This window comes from Podarcis tiliguerta (genome assembly GCF_965153285.1).
Source record: "Podarcis tiliguerta genome assembly, chromosome: 9".
In the NCBI taxonomy this organism is placed as follows: Eukaryota; Metazoa; Chordata; class Lepidosauria; order Squamata; family Lacertidae; genus Podarcis; species Podarcis tiliguerta.
The window spans coordinates 50,150,085-50,172,067 of NC_139542.1; the positions used below are offsets into that span (position 1 = coordinate 50,150,085).

Consider the following 21,983-nt stretch of genomic DNA (forward strand, 5'->3'; position numbering starts at 1 on the left):
TCGTATGGCCTGACCTTACTCAGCTTTCCTACCTGTCATCTCACCTGGAGGAAATGCTTGGGAGGAGACAGATTTGAGCATACCATGGAGATGGCTGAGGGAGCGGAAACATTCCTTCCCTCCCATTTATATGTCCAGTATTCAACTTTCTCCATATTGATCATTTAAGTCACAAAGGATGGTAATGTTAGGGTTGTCAGCTGTAGATGATGTATCTCAGAAATATAAATTATTGAGCCTTACTTGCATTTCTTCAGCCTGTATTTTATTTTTTTGAAAAGCAGACATTAATGTTAAATGTGCATCTTCTTTTTCAGGAAAATGAAGAAGCCTTTTATTTTTTGGATATATTTGTCTTTCACCCTCTTGACCATCTGGGTTCACTGTGAATCAGCTGGGAGTGTTTGCAAAATTACAGATAATACAGCAGACTGTAGTCATTTAAAGTTGACTCAGATTCCCTCTGATCTCCCAACCAACATAACAGTTTTGGATCTTTCCCATAACCAGCTAAAAACACTTCCACCTGCAAACCTTACAAAGTATGGACAGCTTGTTTACTTAGATGTAGGATTCAACACCATCTCGAAACTGCACCAAGAACTGTGTTTGAATTTGCCTTTGTTAAAGGTTTTGAAGCTGGGACATAATCAGCTGCATAAATTTCCTGACGATGTTTTTATTCACTGTGGCAATCTGAAAGAACTTAATTTGGGATTCAATATACTGGAAATAAAAAATGAGCCTTTCATCAATCTGAAGGTAAGAAGCAACTTTCACCTGTGATTTTGCACATGAACTTGGATGATGGCCGAGTCAAATTCAGATCATAAGACATGTCAGTAAGTAGTTGCCTTACACAGATCATGGATCAATCTGTCTGGCTAAGTTAGTTATTTCTTACTTATCCAATTTATCAAGTAGAGATATTTTCCAGATGGGCCTGAGATCCTTTATTCAAAGATTCAACCTAAAGCTGAGTACACAATGAAATAAATGCTCTAATATATGCCTCCTCCTCCTCATTAGATCCTATAAGGGACACGGGTGGTGCTGTGGTCTAAACCACTGAGTCTCTTGAGCTTGCTGATGAGAAGGTCGGCAGTTCAAATCCATGTGATGGGGTGAGCTCCCATTGCTTTGTCCCAGCTTCTGCCAACCTAGCAGTTTGAAAGCATAACACTGCAAGTAGATAAATAGGTACCACTGCGGGGGGGAAGGTAATTGGCATTTCTGTGTGCTCTGGTTTCCCTCATGGTGCCCTGTCCATGACCTGGAAAGCTGTCTGTGGACAAATGATGGCTTCCTCAGCCTGAAGCGAGATGAGTGCCACACCCCATTATCGCATTTGACTGGATTTAACTGTACAGGGGTCCTTTACCTTTTACCTTTATATACATTTGTGTCATATTCAACGAATTGTACATTTCTTCCTACTCTCTGTTCCCTAGTTTTAAGTCAATCTTGTGATCCATAAATATGTAAGGGGGCTACTTGTTAATGTCAATACTTCTGTGCAGGAGTGAATAAGAAGCCTGAAAGTTTATGATCTTGTGTAATAAATGTACATGTACATATTCTGGAAAACTGTGGTTGGCTACGGCTTCCTAGCATATCCACTGCAAGTACATGCAACAGATTCCATGTGCATCACATATTAGTAATTCTGATATACTTTAGTTACAGATTAATTTCTACAGATTGCATCCTTGGAGAGTTGTATCTTGACACCTCAACTGATGCCAGATTAAAGAGAGGAAATCTGTTTCTCCTGCTACACACGAACTTTGCCACAAGCATTAATTAAGCTGGAGTTCCCCATTATATTCAAACTGAAGAACTTGGGTGTCAGTTAATAAACCAGGATAAAAAAGCAGGGTGAGATCATGGAAGGACCATGCAGCCATGGTGCTCATCCATGGCCTCATTCATTACCCCTGGTTACAGATGTATGGTCATGGGCTATTGCTATTCAGTAGCATAGGAAAGCATTTTGACTGTGCTTTTAAAGAAGCTTCATTTATTGTCCAGGTTCATGGACGAGCCACTGGACCTTAAAACATCCAGGTTGAAAGGTTTGGTGAGCTATGGTTTAAATTAAATAATAGAATCATATAGTTGGAAGGGACCCTGAGGATTATCTAGTCCAGCCCCCCGCAATGCAGGAATATGCAGCTATCCCTTACAGGATCAAACCTGCAACTTTGGCATATTATCAGCACCACACTCTATCCAGCTGAAATCCTAGAATTAAATTCACTCAAAATGCATACAAACTTCTAGGACCTGTCTACCTAGCACATTTGAATTAGTTTCACCTTTCATGACTTCTCCTGAGGAATCTTGAACTGTAAATTCTTTGCACACAGAGAGAAAAAGAGAAAATTAAGCACAATCCCCATGTATCCTGTGCAGAAAGAAAGTTTGAAAGCTATCGTATTGAAATATATTTAGTGGATACAGATATCATCCATCCTTTCCTATGATAGAATTATTATATTTTATTTCATGACTCCTAAGGATTACAAGCTTAAAAGGGTGATAGCGCTAACTGATAAAACTTGATGCAATCTGAAACAGTGTTTCAAACATGCTGTAGTCATTGTTTGACATGTTCTAACCAGACAGTGTAAAACTGAGTTTAAAAGATATGCAATCAGTTGTGAGATGAGGGAAAAGACATAACTTTCTCCTCCTTTGTCTTCCTCAGAAATTGAGTTTGCTCGATGTCTCTCACAATCATTTAAGTACTCCCAGACTAGGCTCCCAGCAACAGCTGGAGAGTCTTCAGGAACTTGTGATGTCTCAGAATAAAATTACTGAATTGAGGAAAGAAGACCTAGATTTTCTTAGAAACTCTTCATTAAAAAAACTGGACTTGTCATCAAACCCCCCAATGGAGGTAAATGTCATACAGATGGGCTTGTTGTATTGATGTTAGTTGTAAAGATGTTAGCTATATTGAGTTAGGATAACCTTAGCAGGCCATAATACAGGTTTGTGTTATTTTAAATGAATTGGATAAATGAGTAGTTGTTTAAATTCCTTATAGGTAAAAATACTAATATATTCGCTGTTTTCTTTATATGATTGGCAGCTTAAAGAATTTTGATTAGCATGCCCTGTTGCATAAGAGGGAACACAGCTTACATAGAGGTGAAACTAAATACAGTGGTACCTCAGGTTAAGTACTTAATTCGTTCCGGAGGTCTGTTCTTAACCTGAAACTGTTCTTAACGTGAAGCACCACTTTAGTTAATAGGGCCTCCTGTTACCGCTGGAACACGATTTCTGTTCTCATCCTGAAACAAAGTTCTTAACCCGAGGTACTATTTCTGGGTTAACGGAGTCTGTAACCAGAAGCATATGTAACCTGAGGTACCGCTGTATGAACATGTTGAAGATAAGCAATGAATTAGAATTACTATGAATTTTTGGACAATGTCTGGAAAGAGCCCTGCCTCCCAGTTTTCTCTTTCATTTTCCTTGTGGCAGTGGTGGCTGGACTGTTTTCATCCAGCCCACAGTGATCCAGCTGTTGCTACTGCAAGAACAAGAGAGAAGACTGGAAGGCATCTCAGAGGCCCAACCACAGGCCACAATGACTAGAGCATCTTTCCAGAAGAACACCTGTGGTTGTGGTCTTGTGCATGTGCCTGCCAACCTGCTTGTCTCTCTTCATCTGAGGGCTGGGTTCCTGCAGGCTGGATGTGATATGGGAAGAAAGAAAGGGGCCCCCAAGGTGGCATGGTGCCTGTAAACTGTGCACCCTTACAGAAAGGCCCAATGGGAACAATGCTACATTATGACAAATACTGTTTTTCCCCAACAAAATTCTGCCATTAATCAGTCACACACATCCCGAAACAGAATAAGCTGAATATTTCAGTCCAGGGCTAATTTCATGCAACCACTGCTTTTGTAACCCCATTGTTTTGTATCTTTCTAGTTTCATCCAGGATGTTTCCGTGCTATTGGTAATCTCTATGGTCTTCTCCTTGACAATGTTCCATTGGGACCTGATCGCACAAAGAATCTTAGTTCCGAATTATCAGGAACAAGAATTCAGAATCTTTCACTGAGCCATGTGCAGCTTTCACAGATTTCCAACTCAACTTTCCGTGGAATGAAAGAAACAAACCTCACAATTTTAGACCTATCTAAAAATGATTTGTCTCGCATTGAAAATGGTTCTTTTGTCTATTTTGAAAATTTAAAGAGTTTGAATCTAATGAATAATAATATTAGATGTATATATTCTCATTCCCTCTATGGGTTGCACAATGTAAATTATCTGAATTTGGAAAACTCTAATATAAAAAAAATTAATGATTCTGCTTTCCAGTGGTTAAAACATTTAGAGTGCCTTATTATGGATGGCAATAAACTTCTAGAAATTACCCCTAATACATTTAAAGGTTTAGAAAATTTGAAAAACTTGAGTTTAAGTGAGTGCAATCTGACTGTAATAACAGAGAAAACCTTTTCATCTCTTGCTAATTCTTCATTGCAGTTTCTCAACCTAACAAAATGTGGAATCACTTATATGAAGGCTGGGGCCTTTTCTTGGTTGGGACAATTAACATCTCTGGATTTAGGTTTAAATAATATTAAGCAGGACCTCACTGGCAATGAATTTCAAGGTCTCAGTAATATTGAGACTCTCTATCTTTCTTACAATAGTCATCTGAATTTGACAAGTGAATCATTCACTTTCACTCCAACCCTTAGAAAGCTGAGACTCAGAAAGGTTGGTTGCAGTAATCTTGCCATCTCTCCCTCTCCATTCCGTAAGTTAAGCAATTTGACTATCCTAGATCTTGGTAACAACAACATAGCTAATATGAGAGAGGAGATATTTGATGGACTCCACCAGCTTGAAATTCTGGATTTGCAGCATAATAATCTGGATCGACTGTGGAAGCATGCCAACCCAGATGGCCCTGTTCTGTTCTTAAAAGGTCTTAGAAACCTGCGTTTACTTGATTTAGAATCCAATGGCTTTGATGAGATTCCAGGAAAGGCTTTCAGTGGCTTATCTCAATTAAGAAGCTTGAATTTCGGAAAAAATAACTTTAATTTGTTTCCAAAGTTTGTCTTCGATGAACTGGCATCTCTGAGCTCACTCTTCCTAGAGAAGAACCTTATCACGGCTGTTGACGAAAAAGTTTTTGGGCGAATTTTCACAAATCTGAAGGAAATAAATATGGAGGGCAATCCTTTCGACTGCACTTGTGACAGTATAGCATGGTTTGTTAATTGGCTCAATGGAAGCATAACATATATCCAAGGATTAAATAATTATATCTGCAACACCCCTTCTAAATATCATGCTATCAGGATTACACAGTTTGATCCCTCGCCATGTGATAGTGCACCCTTTAAATTGGTCTACATTGTGAGCACTTCTTTGGTACTGCTCCTCATCTTTGTAGTCCTACTCGTCCACTTTGAAGGGTGGAGAATCAAATTTCTCTGGAGTGTGACCGTAAACAGAGTCTTTGGCCACAGGGAATTAGACAGGCCACTGCTACAGTTTGATTATGATGCCTATATCATTCATGCCAAAAAAGACAGGAACTGGGTGTCCAAAAACTTTATACCTCTTGAAGAAAACAGTCAACCAGAAATTAGGTTTTGCTTGGAAGAACGAGATTTTGAAGCTGGAATATCTGAATTCGAAGCAATCATCGACAGTATAAAAAGGAGCAGGAAAATTATATTTGTTGTAACTGAACATCTCTTAAAAGATCCATGGTGCAAAAGGTAAGCTAAACCTATTTTAACAACCGACATTCCATTTATTTGTTGTTGCTTTTAGAGCATGTCTTCACTACCATCTTAAACTAGCTTCAAACCTTTAAATTGGTGTGATTCTCAGTCAAAGAATCTTTGGGGCTGTCTCTTTGGGGGAAACGAGGAATGCACTGTCAGTTTCCTGCCACAGTTTCTGGGACTTTTAGCTTCTGTCCCAGTCCCCAGGTGGAAAAGATGTTCTGTAAGGGCCCTAAGAGGCTGGGAAAGGAGAAGATGGTGGTGGAAGTCTTATAAGGTGGTGGAAATCTTACAAGGTCTTTGAGCTTTGGGGAAATTTTATTAGGACACTCACAAAGGCTTGACCCCTTCTGGGCTGTACTTTTGCATGCACACTTGTACAGGAAAAAATGAATTATAAAATTGGAAATAAATGGTTAAATTGTTGCAAACTCAAAACTGGAAGCACAGTGATTCAAATGATTTGAATTGTATGTTCTTAGTGTCTCAAATGCCTTAAATCCATTCTTCCTTTTGTGAGCAGGAATAGGTGATAATATCTTGCACTGTACCAAGTCTCTTTGCAGGCAATCCATATGTTGCACTCAGATTGTCAGGACTCCAGAATTGGGAACCATCCCTGAGGATAATAACTATTTGCTCTTGCAACTAGGGTTTGAGAGGTCACAAGCATGGGGATGGGACAACTCTCATATATTTAGGGAAGGTTGCAAACAGAGGTGGTAGTGTTCATGGATTTAGAGTAAGGGCAATGCTTCTGGCATTCAGTCCAAATTATTTGGTCTTGTCACATAGCCAAAACGCATTAGCTACAGGGCATCATAACATTTGCATGGTTGTTGCAAGATCCTTCCTTGACTGGCTGTGGCATGAAGAAGCTGTGACTTAAAACAAATGTGGCTTCAAAGCAGTTGCAGGTTGTTCCCAAGCTGTCTTTGACTTCTCTTTCATAATTGCTTGCATGCGGTTCATGGCAGAATCTCAACACTTCTGGAAACAGTTTTCATGGAAAAAATGATCACTGTCTCTCAGCCTAACCTCTACCTCACAGGGTTGCAATGGGGTAGAACCATGGGCACCATAAGTAGAGTGCAATTATAATCACAACTTCAGCTTGTGAATACCCTATTCTGTGAACATTGATTGTTTTTGTTAGTATTTTACCATTGACTCAGAGTCACTACATCGTAAGAGAAAATGACCAATTGCATACATTTGTAAGTGAAATATTGTCATGTCCCAAATTAGCTCTCATTCCCTTTGTCTTCTGTCCAGGTTCAAAGTGTATCATGCCATACAGCAAGCCATTGAACAAAGTCGGGATTCCATCATTCTAGTTTTTCGGCATGACATTCCTGATTACAAATTGAAAAACGCACTCTGCTTACGAAGAGCAATGTTCAAATCTCGCTGCATCTTGGAGTGGCCAGTACAGAAAGATCGTCAAGGTGCATTTTACCAGCAGTTAAAATTGGCACTTAAAACTAGTAGCAGGGTACTATGACATTTTTAAAAGGATTTCAGTAAATTATTTTGTATGCTTGAATTAGCAGTCAAAATGCTACCCAAAATATATACTATGAATGCAGGAAAAATATAAATTGTTACCTAATGAATGTAGAACTTTCCAAAGTGTTCTAGAGGATAGAGATAGTAGCCTCAACATCCCTTCTCACCACCCCATAGGAGGAGACAGAGACTTGAAAGGGAAAACCATTTACCCAGCCAGATGAGAGCTCTGTTTAACGCCCTCTGCTGTGTCTTCTTCCCACAGGAGAAAAGTTGTTCTACAGTAGGCAGTCTTGATACCTCTTGCTGGAAAATACAGGGCTTGGAGGCAGAAAATGTAGATAAGGCTTGATGCCTAAGGTAGATAATGGTATGACAGTTAAATAATATATGGTGGATTGGCTGTCTCTTGTGATAGTTAATAGGCATATAGAGTTAACAGGTTTATAATAATGTATCTGTATTGTTGAAAAAAAAAGTTTAAAAAAAATGTTATGTAGTTTTTCATTCAGAGTTTTCAGTGCTGACTCACCTCATTTCTTCTCCTTATCCCTTCCCCTCCCTATTTTACTCAGAACAGAGCTGAAATTAATGGATCCAACCTCATGTTCATTGGTTTCAGTGGGTCTACTCTGTGTGAAACTTAGTTGTTTATTGTTTATATTCTCTGGGAAACAGGCATGAGTACCCCTGCCTACTCTACATTTTGATTGATGCTTGCTCTAGCAGATCACCTGGAATAGACAAAAGGTGTGAGTGATCAGCTCACTCAACAGAGGAGAGATTTATGACTGTACAGGTTATCAGAGTGTCCGAGTGTGTGTAGGACTAAGGGGATTCCTTCTGAATCTCTTTGGCTTTGGCACATACAAAATAGTGCAACCAAAAAGAAAGAGATAAGTTCAATTACGTTATCACTATGGTTCCTTAGTAAATCCAGTGTAAACAAATTTGGGGAAAACAGGCATTACCACACAGGTCTCTTATTTTGTTACTAAAGAAACACATTTTTGTATATTCATTTCAATATATTTTGTATATTTTTGTATATTTCTTTCGGTATTAGAAGCCACAATTTTGGGAGCATCTATGGACTCTCATTAGGACAGCGTCAAGTCTATATATTTTCACAATATTTTTCTCATTTCTGTTCAGATTCAGGGTTAAATATATGCTAATCAAGAAGACCTGTTTATGACCTGATTAAGAAAATACATATTTCAAACCATACAGTAACTACATGAACATATATTAAAAATATAGAATGTTTTATACTTACTTGAATAAACCTCCCCCAGCTTTGGTACATAGTGACAGGTTGTAAATATTCTATTTGAATAAACTTGATTTTTTAAAATATGCAGTTTAGGTAATTAAATTGTTATGAAATTTAGGGGAAAGGGCAAATTTTAAAGAAACAATAATAGTTTTTGTATATGTAAAAATTGTGTCTGAAGGGACACTTTCAGAAGATCTAAAGTTGAAAATAAAGGATCCTGTTTACAGATGAACTGGTATGTGACGATTCCTTAATTACAGTAATTGGATTATCGCCATTGTGATGCGCTCATCTCATCTTTCTGATCCTCTTTTCACTTGAGGTGACAAGTTCTCTTGTCTAGTTTAAGCCATGAAAGCTGAGGAGGCTTCAAGGTGGTAATGCCAGGTTTCTTTCCAGGTAAATTAGACTTTCTCCTATTTAAAGAAGAGCTCATAAAGATCTAAATTCCTCTGGTAGAATAAAACAAACAGCATGTACTCAAGAGAATCATGTCAACAGTTTTAGGCACTCAAGTGAAGTACTTGAAAAGTGGCCTCTCTGATGCCACATAACAAAGCTGTTTTTGGAAACTTAGAGGAGCTTTATGAGCAATTTGTGTTAAAGCATAGAGATCCACTAAGCAGGGAGAATCTGCTGGGCACCCCCAAGGCCTTGACCATGTCAAAAGTAACTGTTTCCAATATTTCCTATGGTTGGGGTACATTTTTTAAAAATTCCAGCTGGCCAGTAATGTTGAACTTGTACATTGAGTATAAATTGCAATAAAATAGTTCTATTAGTTAGAAAACAAAAGTAAATGTATCCATGAATTCTGAACACACTGAACTAATGCAGTGAAAAATGTTTTCATAAACATTTGGCTAGGTTAGCTTTATTTGGCTAGTTTAGCCTAATAAATAAAGGTAAAGGTACCCCTGCCCGTACAGGCCAGTCTTGCCAGACTCTAGGGTTGTGTGCTCATCTCACTCTATAGGCCGGGAGCCAGCGCTGTCCGCAGACACTTCCGGGTCACGTGGCCAGCGTGACAAGCTGCATCTGGAGAGCCAGCGCAGCACACGGAACGCCGTTTAACTTCCCGCTATAAGGCGGTCCCTATTTATCTACTTGCACCCGGAGGTGCTTTCGAACTGCTAGGTTGGCAGGCGCTGGGACCGAACGACAGGAGCGCACCCCGCCGCGGGGATTCGAACCGCCGACCATGCGATCGGCAAGTCCTAGGTGCTGCGGTTTTACCCACAGCGCCACCCGCGTCCCATAGCCTAATAAATAGAGTATTGTATTTATACGGTTCATGGGTTTTTGAACTTTAAAGAAATGTGTCAAAAACCTGGACGCTGTCATGTGGAAGGTTAACTGGCTTATTTTTGTTTCAGGCAGTTAGTTTTAAATATTGATACTATGGTAAATTTCCTACAACTACACTCCCAAACATTCCTTATGGATATGTGAATTCTTGTGCAAACTGCTTGGAGAGTAAAAGTAAATGCCGCCAGCCAGTTAGGGATTTCAGAATGCCACAATGAATGAAATACACCTTCCATCAAAATCAGCGGTGGGAAGAAAGATAGCATCTGAATGCACAGACAATATCTGCATTTGGTTGCACAAAGGCACACAGCTAATGGCTATGGCTACTAAAGGCAACAATATCTTGAGACTCTGGGAAGGAAATGTAGAAATGGTGGGCTATATCAACCACAAATTCGCAGGGTATTTGTGATCAACTGTGTGGAGTTTTCACATGCCACATTGAACACATACTGTACGCATGTATGATGGCCAATGCTGCAGTCCTGGCTGTGCATACTTCGAAGTATGTCCACTGACTACCGTGGGACTTATTTCTTAGGAAACATAATTATAAGTGCACTGTAATTCACACTATCAGTTGACTATTTGCACAGTCAGTGGCATACCTAGGCTCCCTTCCGCCATTCTCTGGCAAGGAGCTGTATGCCCCCCACCGCGGTCCCTTGCACTGTTCTGTTGAGGCAGCCACAGCAATGGAAGAGTGGCCCAGAGAGCAGGTGGACAGACTCTGAGCCACAGCAGAGACGTGGTTTTTGCATCCCTCTGGGACTACGCCCTTGGCAGGGGCCAACCCAAACAACCCCTAGGCACACTCCTATGCAGCTTTAATATTGAAAGCCAGAAATGGGATGCTCTCTCACATTTACAGAGATCAGTACCACTAGATGCCAGAATGGGAGGTGTTTATGTGTCTCTAGTTGTCTATCCCCATCTCCTAGTGGCGATTTACAAACAAACAAATCTTGCATGTTAATTGGTAATAGCACAAATGTCACATCTAACTTTGCCCTGGGCCCACTGAATCTTTATTGCACAATAAACTGATTATACAGATCAGTCAAATCTTGTTTCCCTAATATGTTTCTCTAAGGCGGTTTTTCTCTAAGACCAGATTCCTGCTATTAAAAAAGAAAGAAAAAGCTTTCCTGGAAATTTGAGTTTGCTTTGCTCTCTTCACAGCACAAGAAATAGTTTTCTTGAAAAATAAAGCTTGTTAGATAATGGTAATCACATTTTTTGTGTCGCAGTTTAGTTGTCAAGACGTGCTATAAATGCATTATGCAGTTCTTAACAATACTCTGCTGATCAGTCTTGCGTATTTTACTCTTTTTAAAAACCAAAATCCAATTATGTGTTTTAAGTTTATAAACCAAAAATACATGATCTGGTTCTATTCAGAATTAAGGTGTAACTAATCCTCTGAGTATTCCTGTAAATTATAATTTAAGAATGTAAGCACCACCTGAATCAGACCAAAGTCTAACTTGTTCAGCATCCTTTTCAATAATCCAGGCAACCAGTTGGTATTATGTGGTCTAACAGAAATTGCCCACTGGTCCACTCTTAAACCACTGTCTTACCTTTAAATACAGTGGGCCGTACTTCTGAGTAAAAATGCACAGAACTGTGCTATTAAACACATTTCTTAGGGAAATGAATTCTGCTGAACTCAGATTTACTTCTGAGCGAAATGCTTAGCAGTTTTCTATTCCTATGGCACTTAAATACAGCCGGATGTGTTTTAATCTAGGTCGTTGGTTTCACATCATACACAATTATTCACTGATATACTAAATAATATGCAATTTACATAAAAGATTTTTTTCTTCATAGATATTGAGTAAGAATGTTATTTTTTAACGTGTAAACAACTCCCGTGGCTTCTTCACACATGATGGGTCAACAAAGTTTGCTACAGATCCATGCACCCAGGGAAGGAAGCTGAAGCAAAAAAAGTGGGCTTCCTGAAAACTCACACCCAATCCCGAAACGACAGACTTTCAAACCTACTCTTGCCAAATTCATCCGATAAAATATATTTGAAGGGTTGGAACCTCGTGGCACACTTAGAATGGGAACATCTCACAGATTTAAGCAGTGGATTTAAGCAGATTTAAGCTACAGTGGTAGTTCGGCTTAAGTACTTAATTTGTTCCGGAGGTCCGTACTTAACCTGAAACTGTTCTTAACCTGACGCACCACTTTAGCTAATGGGGCCTCCTGCTGCCGCCGTGCCGCTGGAGCCCGATCTCTGTTCTCATCCTGAAGCAAAGTTCTTAACCTGAAGCACTATTTCTGGGTTAGCGGAGTCTGTAACCTGAAGCGTATGTAACCTGAAGCGTATGTAACCCGAGGTACCTCTGTAAACAGGCAGACTCCACTGTACGGCCTCAGGATGAGGCCTCACATTCTTACGATATTTCTCCAAGCACATTCCTTACAAGTCTGCTAATGAATGAGAAGGCTTGGCTGTGATCCTTTGCTGAGGCATATGGCTTTCTAGAGGCAGGGAGTTATTTGTTGTAAAGGGGAAGAACATATTCAGACATCCCAGCCCTTCACCTGCAGTCCGAAGGGAGAAACAGTTGACCCTCGTCACTTGCTTCTTGTGAGACTTAGGCCTTTTACCAAGCTTTACATACTTCTAAGGAAATGTCTACACAGCACCGGGCTGAAACTATGTGGCATATACTTTAAAATATACGGGAAGCAGTACCTCCAAAGAAAGCTTCCCGTTACCATGAAGAGCGGGCCCACAGGGCTTCCCGCCCAAGCCTGCAGGTTTCTGTTTTGGCAGAGCTGTGGCGCCGACGTGCGCACGCCCCTTCCCTGCTCGCCTCCTTCCCGACGCCTCGAGCTCTGTGAGGGCGCGCGCGGCTGCAGAAGCAGCTGCTGCTGCTAAGTGCCCAATTGCCGGCGCCTCGCTCGCTTTTTTGTTTAGCTTAGCAACGGGCGCTCCCGCCCTCCGTCGGCGGCACCAGCGAGCGAGGCAGGCCCCAGGCAGCCGCAAGACCAGGAGACTCTCCCGCCTTCTGACGGCGGAGTCTCACGCCTCGTCGCTCGAGCGTGCTGAAAGAAGGCGCTCCTTAGCTCCCCGAGTCCCTGAGGGAAGCGGCGGCGGCGCTCTTGCCGCTCTTGCTGAGGAGACGCTGAGAAGCTCCTCGGGCCGGGCGGAGGCGGCACCATGAAGGTGGCCGTGCTCGACTTGGGCACCGTGTTTGCCAAACTCTTCAAGCCCTCTTCCTCTTCGTCTCCGCCTTACTCGCCAACCGCCGCCGCCGCCTCCCCTTCCAGCAGCGCGCCTCAGTCCAAGGCGCTGCTGCCCCTTCCTCCGCCTCCGCTGGGGTCTCGCCCCGCCGCCTTGCAACCCGCAGGGGGCTCGTCTAGCATAGCGGCAGCCAGTCGAGGCGCTCCCGGCGGGGCGGCGGCGGCGAAGTCCCCCGGAGGCAACAGCTCTCCGCGCTCGGCGGTGGCTGCGCCGTCCCTACCGAGGGAGCCCGGGGCTTGGGCAGCGCCCGCGGGCAAGCAGCTGCTCTTCGTCACTCTGCCCGACATCGGCGAGGAGGGCGCGCCCGACGCCGACCCCCCAGAAGAGGCAGCGGAGCCCAGGCAAGTGGGAGTCGTGGGGACCCCGCGAGGTGGGGCGCCCTGGGAAATGCAGACCCTTTTACCCTCGGTAACATAATCTCCGGGTGGATGTAGCTACATACTTGGCCAACTGGTTGCCTTCCCAAGGGATACATTTTCTCCTTAAAAGGCGAGGAGACACTAACTCCGCTTCCCTGCGTTTCTGATCTGGTACAGACGGTGGTAACTTACTCATCGTTTGGGAAGAGAATACAGTACTGTATATGCCACGTCGTGAATTAATAATCATAATAAAATTGGTTAATGGTATTAATATTAATATCACAGGTTACAAGGGGGCGGGCGGGCGCACTTTGCAAAATGCTTTTCTGTGTATATGAGGCTGTATAGACCTTTTTATTTTGAGAGAGACAGCTTTGTATTTTTGGGGTGGTGAGGGATTTGCTTGCTTTGTTAATTGCAAATGCAAGATCTCATTTTTTTCTGGTGGTCCAGTTCATCTTGAATAAACCTCATATTCTAGTTCCCAACTTGCAGGATATTTTCCTACACAGTTCCCATGGATACCATTCTTTGTTCATTTACTTGGGAGTAAGGCCTATTTAACTCAGTGGGGCTTACTTCCAAGTAATTGTGCAACTGATAGAGCTGTAAAAGTGTTTTGTATGTTCCTGGTTTGGAGTTTTGAATTACTTTTATATATGATCAGTGCATTTATGCTTCTTCCATTTCCACATATAGACCCTACCTGCCAGTCATAGCTCTAAAGGTGCTCAACAACATACTTTAAAGCAATATGGTATAAAACAATTTTCAGTCTCTCCTGCCCTGTGTCCTGTATGAAAGCTTTTAATGTGGGAGAGAAATTCTGTGTTCTGTGACCAACATATGAGCACTAACTGCGCATGTAAAAACATTTCAAAAGTTATTGGCTAGGCTATAAATTCAGAATAAAAAGAGTTCTCATCCACTTTCTTTCTACTGTTATTAGCATTCACACATGTATATAGATAAAGGCAGTGAAGCTCAAAAGTACTTTTAATTTCATATCTGAAAATGCCCACAGTTACTAATGTCAATTTTCAACAGATTAAAAAAGCCAGTCAATGGACCTTTTCGTAAATTAAAGAGTGACCTGCTTCCATTTTGTATTGTTGCATCAATAGCTTCAAAAGTGATACACTAGAGACTTTAAAACATTGCTTGTGAAATTGCTCTAGAGGTTGTGCCTGCGTACCCTAGCGTTTGTGTTTCAGGACCAATCTCCATAGAGCTATCACTCTCCCGAGGCACTGTGACTTCTGATTGACATGTCATGGAGCAAATGGGAGAAACTTGTTGCCTTCAGGTTCCATTACAGAGCTTCATAGGAGCCTATGGCAGGCCAGTGTCAGAAACAGAAGGTGTGTCTACGTGGGCCCTTTGCTCTGATCTAACAAGATGGTTATTGCGGTATTACGTTCCTCATATGAATTTGGAGGCACCCATTGTCACCAAAGGTGCATGATGACTGTGGCTGATAGGGCTGGGCAATATATCGATATATAGTCCAAAAAAGATTTGAAGTCCATATCATGATATTGGTTTCAGGTTTTTTGACCTGGAGATATACTGTATCACAAATTATGATATGTTTGTGTATGTGCTATGCAAAAATCACAATGTGGGAAAAATTGTGAAGCCAGCCAGTGCTCAGCTCTCCACTGCCTCCTGCAATGGGCAATGAATCACAAGAGCAGGCACCAGTAAAAATCACAATGCAGGGGAAACTGTGAAGCCAGCCAATGCTGCTACATAGCTCTATCCTTATTTCAGACCTCCTAATATATCAGTATATCACTATGTTTTGTTTTGTTTTAAATAAAATTTTATTCATTTTTCTTTTTCATTCATTACATACATCTCAAAGTCTTAACATTTACTATGTGTTCCTTCCTCTCTCCCCTCCTAGGCTTCCCCAACTTCCGCTTCTGGTTTGTTTCTCTTTTCACCCACCTTGCTACCTCCTAACAGAAAAAGTTATTAATAACATGACATCAAACCTAAATACATAAAAGTAAACATACCATATTTCTCTATCTTCTACACATTTTCTAATACTAATAGTGTGAATGTTTATTTAAATCCTGCCATCAACTCTATCTTTGTTTCCTTGTTTCTATAAATGGTTCCCATTGTTTTTCAAAGTTGCTGTTGTCCTTTGCTCTTAGTCTGTCTGTCATTTTTGCCAGTTCTACATCATCCTCATCATTTTTAATTTGTATACCGCCTTTCTATCTTACAATACTCAAGGCGGCTTACAAGCTGAGGAAACAAAAAATGTACATCTTGTAACAATCTAATGCAATACAAAAATGTAATAATAAAACATAACTTTAAAATAGGCAACCTCCATCCAAAAAGTAACATTCAACAATCATTAGAATAGTATAAAATAATACTATCAACATATAAAAGTTAAACAGAAATCCACTTAACAGTTACAATAATATCTAAACTGTAATCATTACAAAATGGCAAGCCACAGTACATAAAACAATACAGTACACATTGAGAAGCAGAGAGTGGGGCAAGGCAGGTGGAAGGAGGCCTTGCCGGATGGAGTCTCTCCCCTCATAGTTCATCAACTTCTTTAGTTGGTATTTCTCTAGTCTTCCAATTTTGTGCAATCAACATTCTTGCTGCTGTAGTGGCATACATAAATACAGTCCTCTTTTCTTTACATCACGATGCTGAAAACCAGATATCACCCAGCCCTAGTGGCTGGTGCAAAGGAGGCTTAAATGTATGGACACAGGAGACTGATACTGGGTTCAATTAGGCCGCAACTTTATTGATTATGGGAAATAGTAGGTTTGGCTAAGGCATTGGGCATGTATCCAGCATCAGGCAGCTTAGGAGCCCCATGAGGAGTCACCCCCAACATGGATTAGGTGTCACAAACCTGCATAGGCCACCATTGGGAGAGGGGTATTGGCCCATTGGTCTCCCTGCTGATTCCCAGACAGCCGCCGCTCCAGGACCCCTCTAACAGGCTATTTATCCTTTAAAGTTGTGACAGTTGCTATGAGGTAGGTGAAAACCTGCAAGCCAGCCAATTTGCTTGCAGGAGAGAATTTCTCCCTGGCTGCAAATAAGGCATCTGAGTAAACCATAGCAAGGTCCATATGCAACTCACCCACTCCTCCACTGGGTGGGCCCCTAACAGACTGGGTGGGTGGATGAATAAGAAAACCCTTCAACAGTCAACCAAGAGGGCAGCCTGCACTTGGCTGCTCCCTTAAATAGGCCAGGGGCAGGCTGAGCACAGCTCTCATGCCCTTGCTCCCAATTGGCATTGTGGGTGCTGCCTGCCCATACCTGAAAGGTCCATTGTGGCCAGAGAGGGGGTGTCAGGTCCCCATCCCATCCCCTGGCCATGCAGGAGTACGATGGGCTCTCCAGATGAGCTTCAACCATGCCGTACGGCAAATGCCCTCCACTCGGAGCCCTGGAAATATATCTTTGCAGATTTATATAATCTATAAATATATCTAGCAAGTGTTAACAGCTACAACACTAATTAACATTAAAAGTTGGGTCTCCTGATGACAACTATACATGTTTTACCAGACATTTGCTAAGGTGTATTTAACATCTCCAGACATGCTTCTCTTGATGCTGAGTTTCTTTGCATATGTTTAATAGCAAACCAAATATTTTATTCATATTAGGAAGGTATGTGGTGAACCTGCATTGTCTGCCTTTTAGAAAAGAAAAAGATACATAAGAGGGAATAAGATATGCCTCTTAGAAGAGGAAAGGCTATACCTTCACATTAGCATTTTTTTAATTAGACATTTCCACTTAAGCTTTTAGAAGAAACACCCTAATAAAATATTGATCATTGCAGCCTCCTTACCCTGAGTTCCAATTCAAGTTTACCTAGACTCCAGAATATGCTATTTATTTCAATTGTTATTCAGCCATGTGTGGAATGCATTGCCTCATGAGAACATAAGAGACGCATGGCTGGATCAGGCCAAATGTCCATCTGGTCAGCACCCAGGCCTTACCGCAGCCAAGAGTCGCCGATGAGAAGTCCGCATGCAGGGCTTGGGTTTTCTGGTTAAGAAAACAACTGGACTGGAAAGGCCTTTTGCAATTTACTGAAGCTGAAAAAATAATGTAGCTTGTCAACAGGCACTTCAGTTCAAATTTAAGATATATTGTAATTAACCATAAATTCACATGAAAGTTTTGAGAGTACAGTGGTGCCCTGCAAGACGAATGCCTCGCAAGACGGAAAACTCGCTAGACGAAAGAGTTTTCTGTTTTTTGAGTCGTTCCGCAAGACGAATTTCCCTATGGGCTTGCTTCGCAAGACGAAACGTCTTGCGAGTTCTTGCGAGTTTGTTTCCTTTTTCTTAAAGCCGCTAAGCTGTTAATAGCCGCTAAGCCGTTAATAGCCGCTAGGTTGCTAATAGCCATGCTTCGCAAGACGAAAAAACCGCAAGACGAAGAGACTCGTGGAATGGATTAATTTCGTCTTGCAAGGCACCACTGTATATTGCCAGTTTGTTTCATTTGAATTCGATTTTTTTCAATTACTTGTGGAAATGTGTTTGCCATATGCCCAGATTGATTCTTGGTGTGTCATTGGCCAAATGCAAAATTCTAATTGCTGATGTTAATGTGTGCAGGTGATCTTGGCGCATGAACCCATTTGCTTGCCCACTCACCGTAGGTTAGTTCAAGATGCAGAAGTAGTTAACCTAGTTTGAAAATACGTGCGAAAGCCATTATGTAAATTAATTCTAAATAGCTATTTGGAGGCATTGGGCCAGTTCATGCTTGCACATGCATCATCTGAAATCTCAAAGCATCAAGTGATGACTTGTATGTATAAATGACCCTACACAGGTCAAATGCCATAGGTAAAATTTCCATCTTGTGTCACCTCAGATTTAGTGTTTCAGAGTGGAGCCAGTTCAGACAGTCAGCCATCATCAAGGGATCTGCATGCACTTGTGAACTAGGCCATTAGATGCAGGTGCCTGATGCAGGGGAAAATATAACTTCATGTTCGCCAGATTTATAGGTTGATCACAGACTGCTGCTATCCAATATGTACAAGTTTCCAACATGGATGACCTTATTGGTGAACAAATTCACAGTTTCGTCATATGCATGGAAGGCCTTGTAAAAAAGCACTGGAAACACTGCTGACAAAAGTTATGGAGTACTGTATTCAGTATTTAAGTGTTTATAGGAAAGTGGAATATAAAGTAAAAAAAAATTAAAACAAAGACCACTAGACATGCAGCAAGTTTGGTTTTGATGAGTGAAACTCAGTTGCAAGCAAATGTTGTGAGCATCATGGGAATAGCTGATGTGATTACAATGTGCTTGTGTGCATGTATTTTTTCCGGTAATGTTACTCCTGAGGTTTCGTTCCTCTATTCAACAGACATGTTTTGCACAGCTTTTCTGCTTTCAATTGTAAATGCTCCCTGGTAATGAACAAAACAGCTCTGCCTTGTTGATTTGGTTGCTAACAGGGATTCACAGATTTTGGCATGGTTTATTCATTGCCAGCCCTTGTTTGTGGTTGCCATCGACCCAGTCCTCCTGAAGGGTGTGTGATTTCTCTCCTTATGCTGAGCTTTTGCAGATGTCAGCGAGGTAAGATTCTGTCTTCCAAAAAGACCCAGTGATAACAGAAAAACACCCTTCCCCAAGTTCTCTGTGAATTACAGATAAGAGGGAGGAGGGGTAATTCCGTTCTTCCCCTGGCTGTTGAAGACAACATGGCAAAGATCTCTCCTACATCCCAAGGCCACAAAGAACTCAGAATCTTTGTGCTGGTCAGAGCCAAGGGTAGTTGCCAGAGAGAGGAAAGGGCAACTCACTGATGCATTTCTGGAGTCTGGTCGCTAAGACTCAAGCATAGCTTAGTAATGAGCACTGGGTTGTAATTCAACTAAGTTATATTCAGAGTATATTGAAACCTATGTTATGCATGTCCATTAACATCACTACATCTAGATGGGTGGGGTATAAATTTATTATTATTATTATTATTATTATTATTATTATTATTATTATTATTATTTCTACTATTATTTCTACTATTATTTCTACTCTGAGGGGGGCTAGCACTGAATGAAACCTTTTGTTCAGAAACAAAAACAACACAATATTCCAAAATATTGCTTCCAAAATATAGGCAAAAACCACATCCTCTGGACAGCAGCAAGAAGATTTAAAATGTATTCTTCTTTTATTAATGATTATAGAGGAGGAGGAAGTGGTGGTGAGATGTACTTGTGCTATTTTGCAAGGGCAGCTTGGAATTCATTGGAAACTGAATAATAAATCCACTTGAGAAAACTCAGCAAGGCCTTTCATTATATCTGCATTATTACAAGAGTGAGTAGCAGATGCATCAGACTCCTCTGTGGAAGTCTCATGTCTAGCAACCACTTTAATTGTACTTCAAGGTTCTTATGAGGATGAGCATCATATCAGCTGCTTCTATATTAGGCAATTAGCCTGGAATAGACAAAATTTGTTCATTCAGGTTTCACAGAGCATCCAGATGATATTGATGCCAACTCATTGTATCCCAGCAATTTTTCTGTCTTTTTTCTGACCTGATTTCTGGCATTAATAAAATAAAATAAAACATAACAGCAGTGTCAGCATTCTAGTATGGATTAACAGTATGGTAGATACTCTTTAGAACTGCTGGTAATAACTTCCTCCTTGCCTTTTCTCTTAAAGTAGCTCCAGAATCCCTCCATCTCTACATTAGATGTAAAGTGACATAGTTGGACCATAAATAAACAGTTTTAGAAAGATCATCAGCAAACGACATCCTTACTAACACATTTCCAATAAACTTCTTCCAAGGGAAAGCACATATTTCATAAAACAAGACCGTGATAAATATTTTCAGTAGCCAAGCCAAGCGTATAAAACTTGTTACTCTGACCAAAATTTACAAGTGCTTAAGAGGGCATTGCTTTGAATCACATAGCTAAAAAGTCATGTTTGGGGAGAAGACAATATCACATCAAGGAAATAGAACTCTCAAATGCAATTTTAAAATAATGAAGAAAAAGTGAGGGTGGTACATTTTTAACCAGTTACATCAGTTAGATTTTATTCAAATGGCACTATAGCAAAAGGATCCTGCTTCTAATTCCAGCCTACCTTACTTCACATAATGGAGGGACCGATGTTTACCAGGTCTTATATAATATAACCAGTAATATGATGGAGAGATTATTGCTATCTGCAGCTTGTGCCTTGTTATAAGATTGTATTCTTACCATTCTTAGAGGCACATGGACCATTTCCAAGATTTTTATTCAACCTTCCATCCCTTCTGTTTCAGGGACACTTGATCTTGTTATAGTAAATGCTTCCTATCTGATCCCAAAGAAATAAAACACCTCTACCAAGACACTAATTAGTCTCCTTTTTGTGACAGTTAATTAAGCTGATTGCATTTTTCTTGACTTATAAATTATTTATATACAAAATACATTGCAGTCATTTTTCCCCATTGACACTATTCTTTCTTAATACATATGCTGCTGTCAGAACTGAAGTATAGCTCATCATAATTAACTTTTGTTATGAGTTTGAGGTGCGGGAAAGTAGGCTGTATGTAGAGACCTTGCTAACCCTTGGAACCTGCAAGTGTTAAAATATAAGCCAGGCTAGCTTCCTGTTGAGGTGATCACCTGAGTGATGGGCCATTAGGGAGGAACAAAGGAAGTGGATCTGGGTGAGGCTGCCCCTCCATCAACTCAGATGGAGGACAAGGCCTGTTATGTGAGCCAAAAGCTGGAAGAACTGCAAGCTGGAAAGACAGAGAAAGTGTATGTTTGATTTCTGTTGGAATCCTAAGTGGTGGCTTTGGGAGAACTATGATTATCTTGGGATAATGCTTTGAACCTATCCACAATGCAGTAGCATAATTTAGCATCTCAGCTGAGGGGGGAATGGGGAACAGATGTGAGTAACACACAAGCAGCTGCTTTGCTGCTAATTAATGCCCTGATGTTGGGAAAGATGGAGGGCACAAGGAGAAGGGGACGACAGAGGACGAGATGGTTGGACAGTGTTCTTGCAGCTACCAGCATGAGTTTGACCAAACTGCGGGAGGCAGTGGAAGACAGGAGTGCCTGGCGTGCTCTGGTCCATGGGGGTCATGAAGAGTCGGACACGACTAAATGACTAAATGACTAAACAACAACAACAAATGCTGAGGAACTCTGAAGGCAACAACAGAAGATATGGAGTAAATGGGAAGAAGGCTTCCCACCACCACCTAGAATGGTATGCTGGTCCTTCTACTCCATTAAGTCAGTGACGAGGGGTTGGATTGCACACAAGTTCTGATGGATGTGCTAATTAATAAAAGTTTGAGATAGATGAATTTGGATGCTTGAGTACTTGATTCTACTGCTGGGTTTTATTTTAATTGGGGAAGTAGCTACAAGAACTTAAAAATATATTTTAATGA

The 21,983-nt window shown here is 41.0% G+C and overlaps 2 protein-coding genes across 5 annotated transcripts in view; both read left to right on the top strand.

Moving 5' to 3' along the window:
- TLR3 (toll like receptor 3) overlaps positions 1 to 8,795 on the top strand; it is a 112,937-nt gene extending 104,142 nt beyond the window's left edge. For 2 of the 3 annotated variants that reach the window (XM_083458126.1, XM_083458125.1), the window contains 4 exons: positions 318 to 762; positions 2,711 to 2,902; positions 3,950 to 5,766; positions 7,051 to 8,795. In XM_083458126.1, coding sequence (XP_083314252.1) covers positions 322 to 762; positions 2,711 to 2,902; positions 3,950 to 5,766; positions 7,051 to 7,279 — 2,679 coding nt within the window. In that variant the 5' untranslated portion in view covers positions 318 to 321 and the 3' untranslated portion in view covers positions 7,280 to 8,795. Of the gene's footprint in view, positions 1 to 282; positions 763 to 2,710; positions 2,903 to 3,949; positions 5,767 to 7,050 lie in introns of those variants that run through there. The other variant, XM_083458124.1, reaches the window with a different exon arrangement.
- Positions 8,792 to 21,983, top strand: part of FAM149A (family with sequence similarity 149 member A) — a 37,118-nt gene continuing 23,926 nt past the window's right edge. For both annotated transcript variants that reach the window (XM_083458197.1, XM_083458198.1), the window contains exon 1: positions 8,792 to 13,486. In XM_083458197.1, coding sequence (XP_083314323.1) covers positions 13,062 to 13,486 — 425 coding nt within the window. In that variant the 5' untranslated portion in view covers positions 8,792 to 13,061. The remainder of the gene's footprint in view (positions 13,487 to 21,983) is intronic.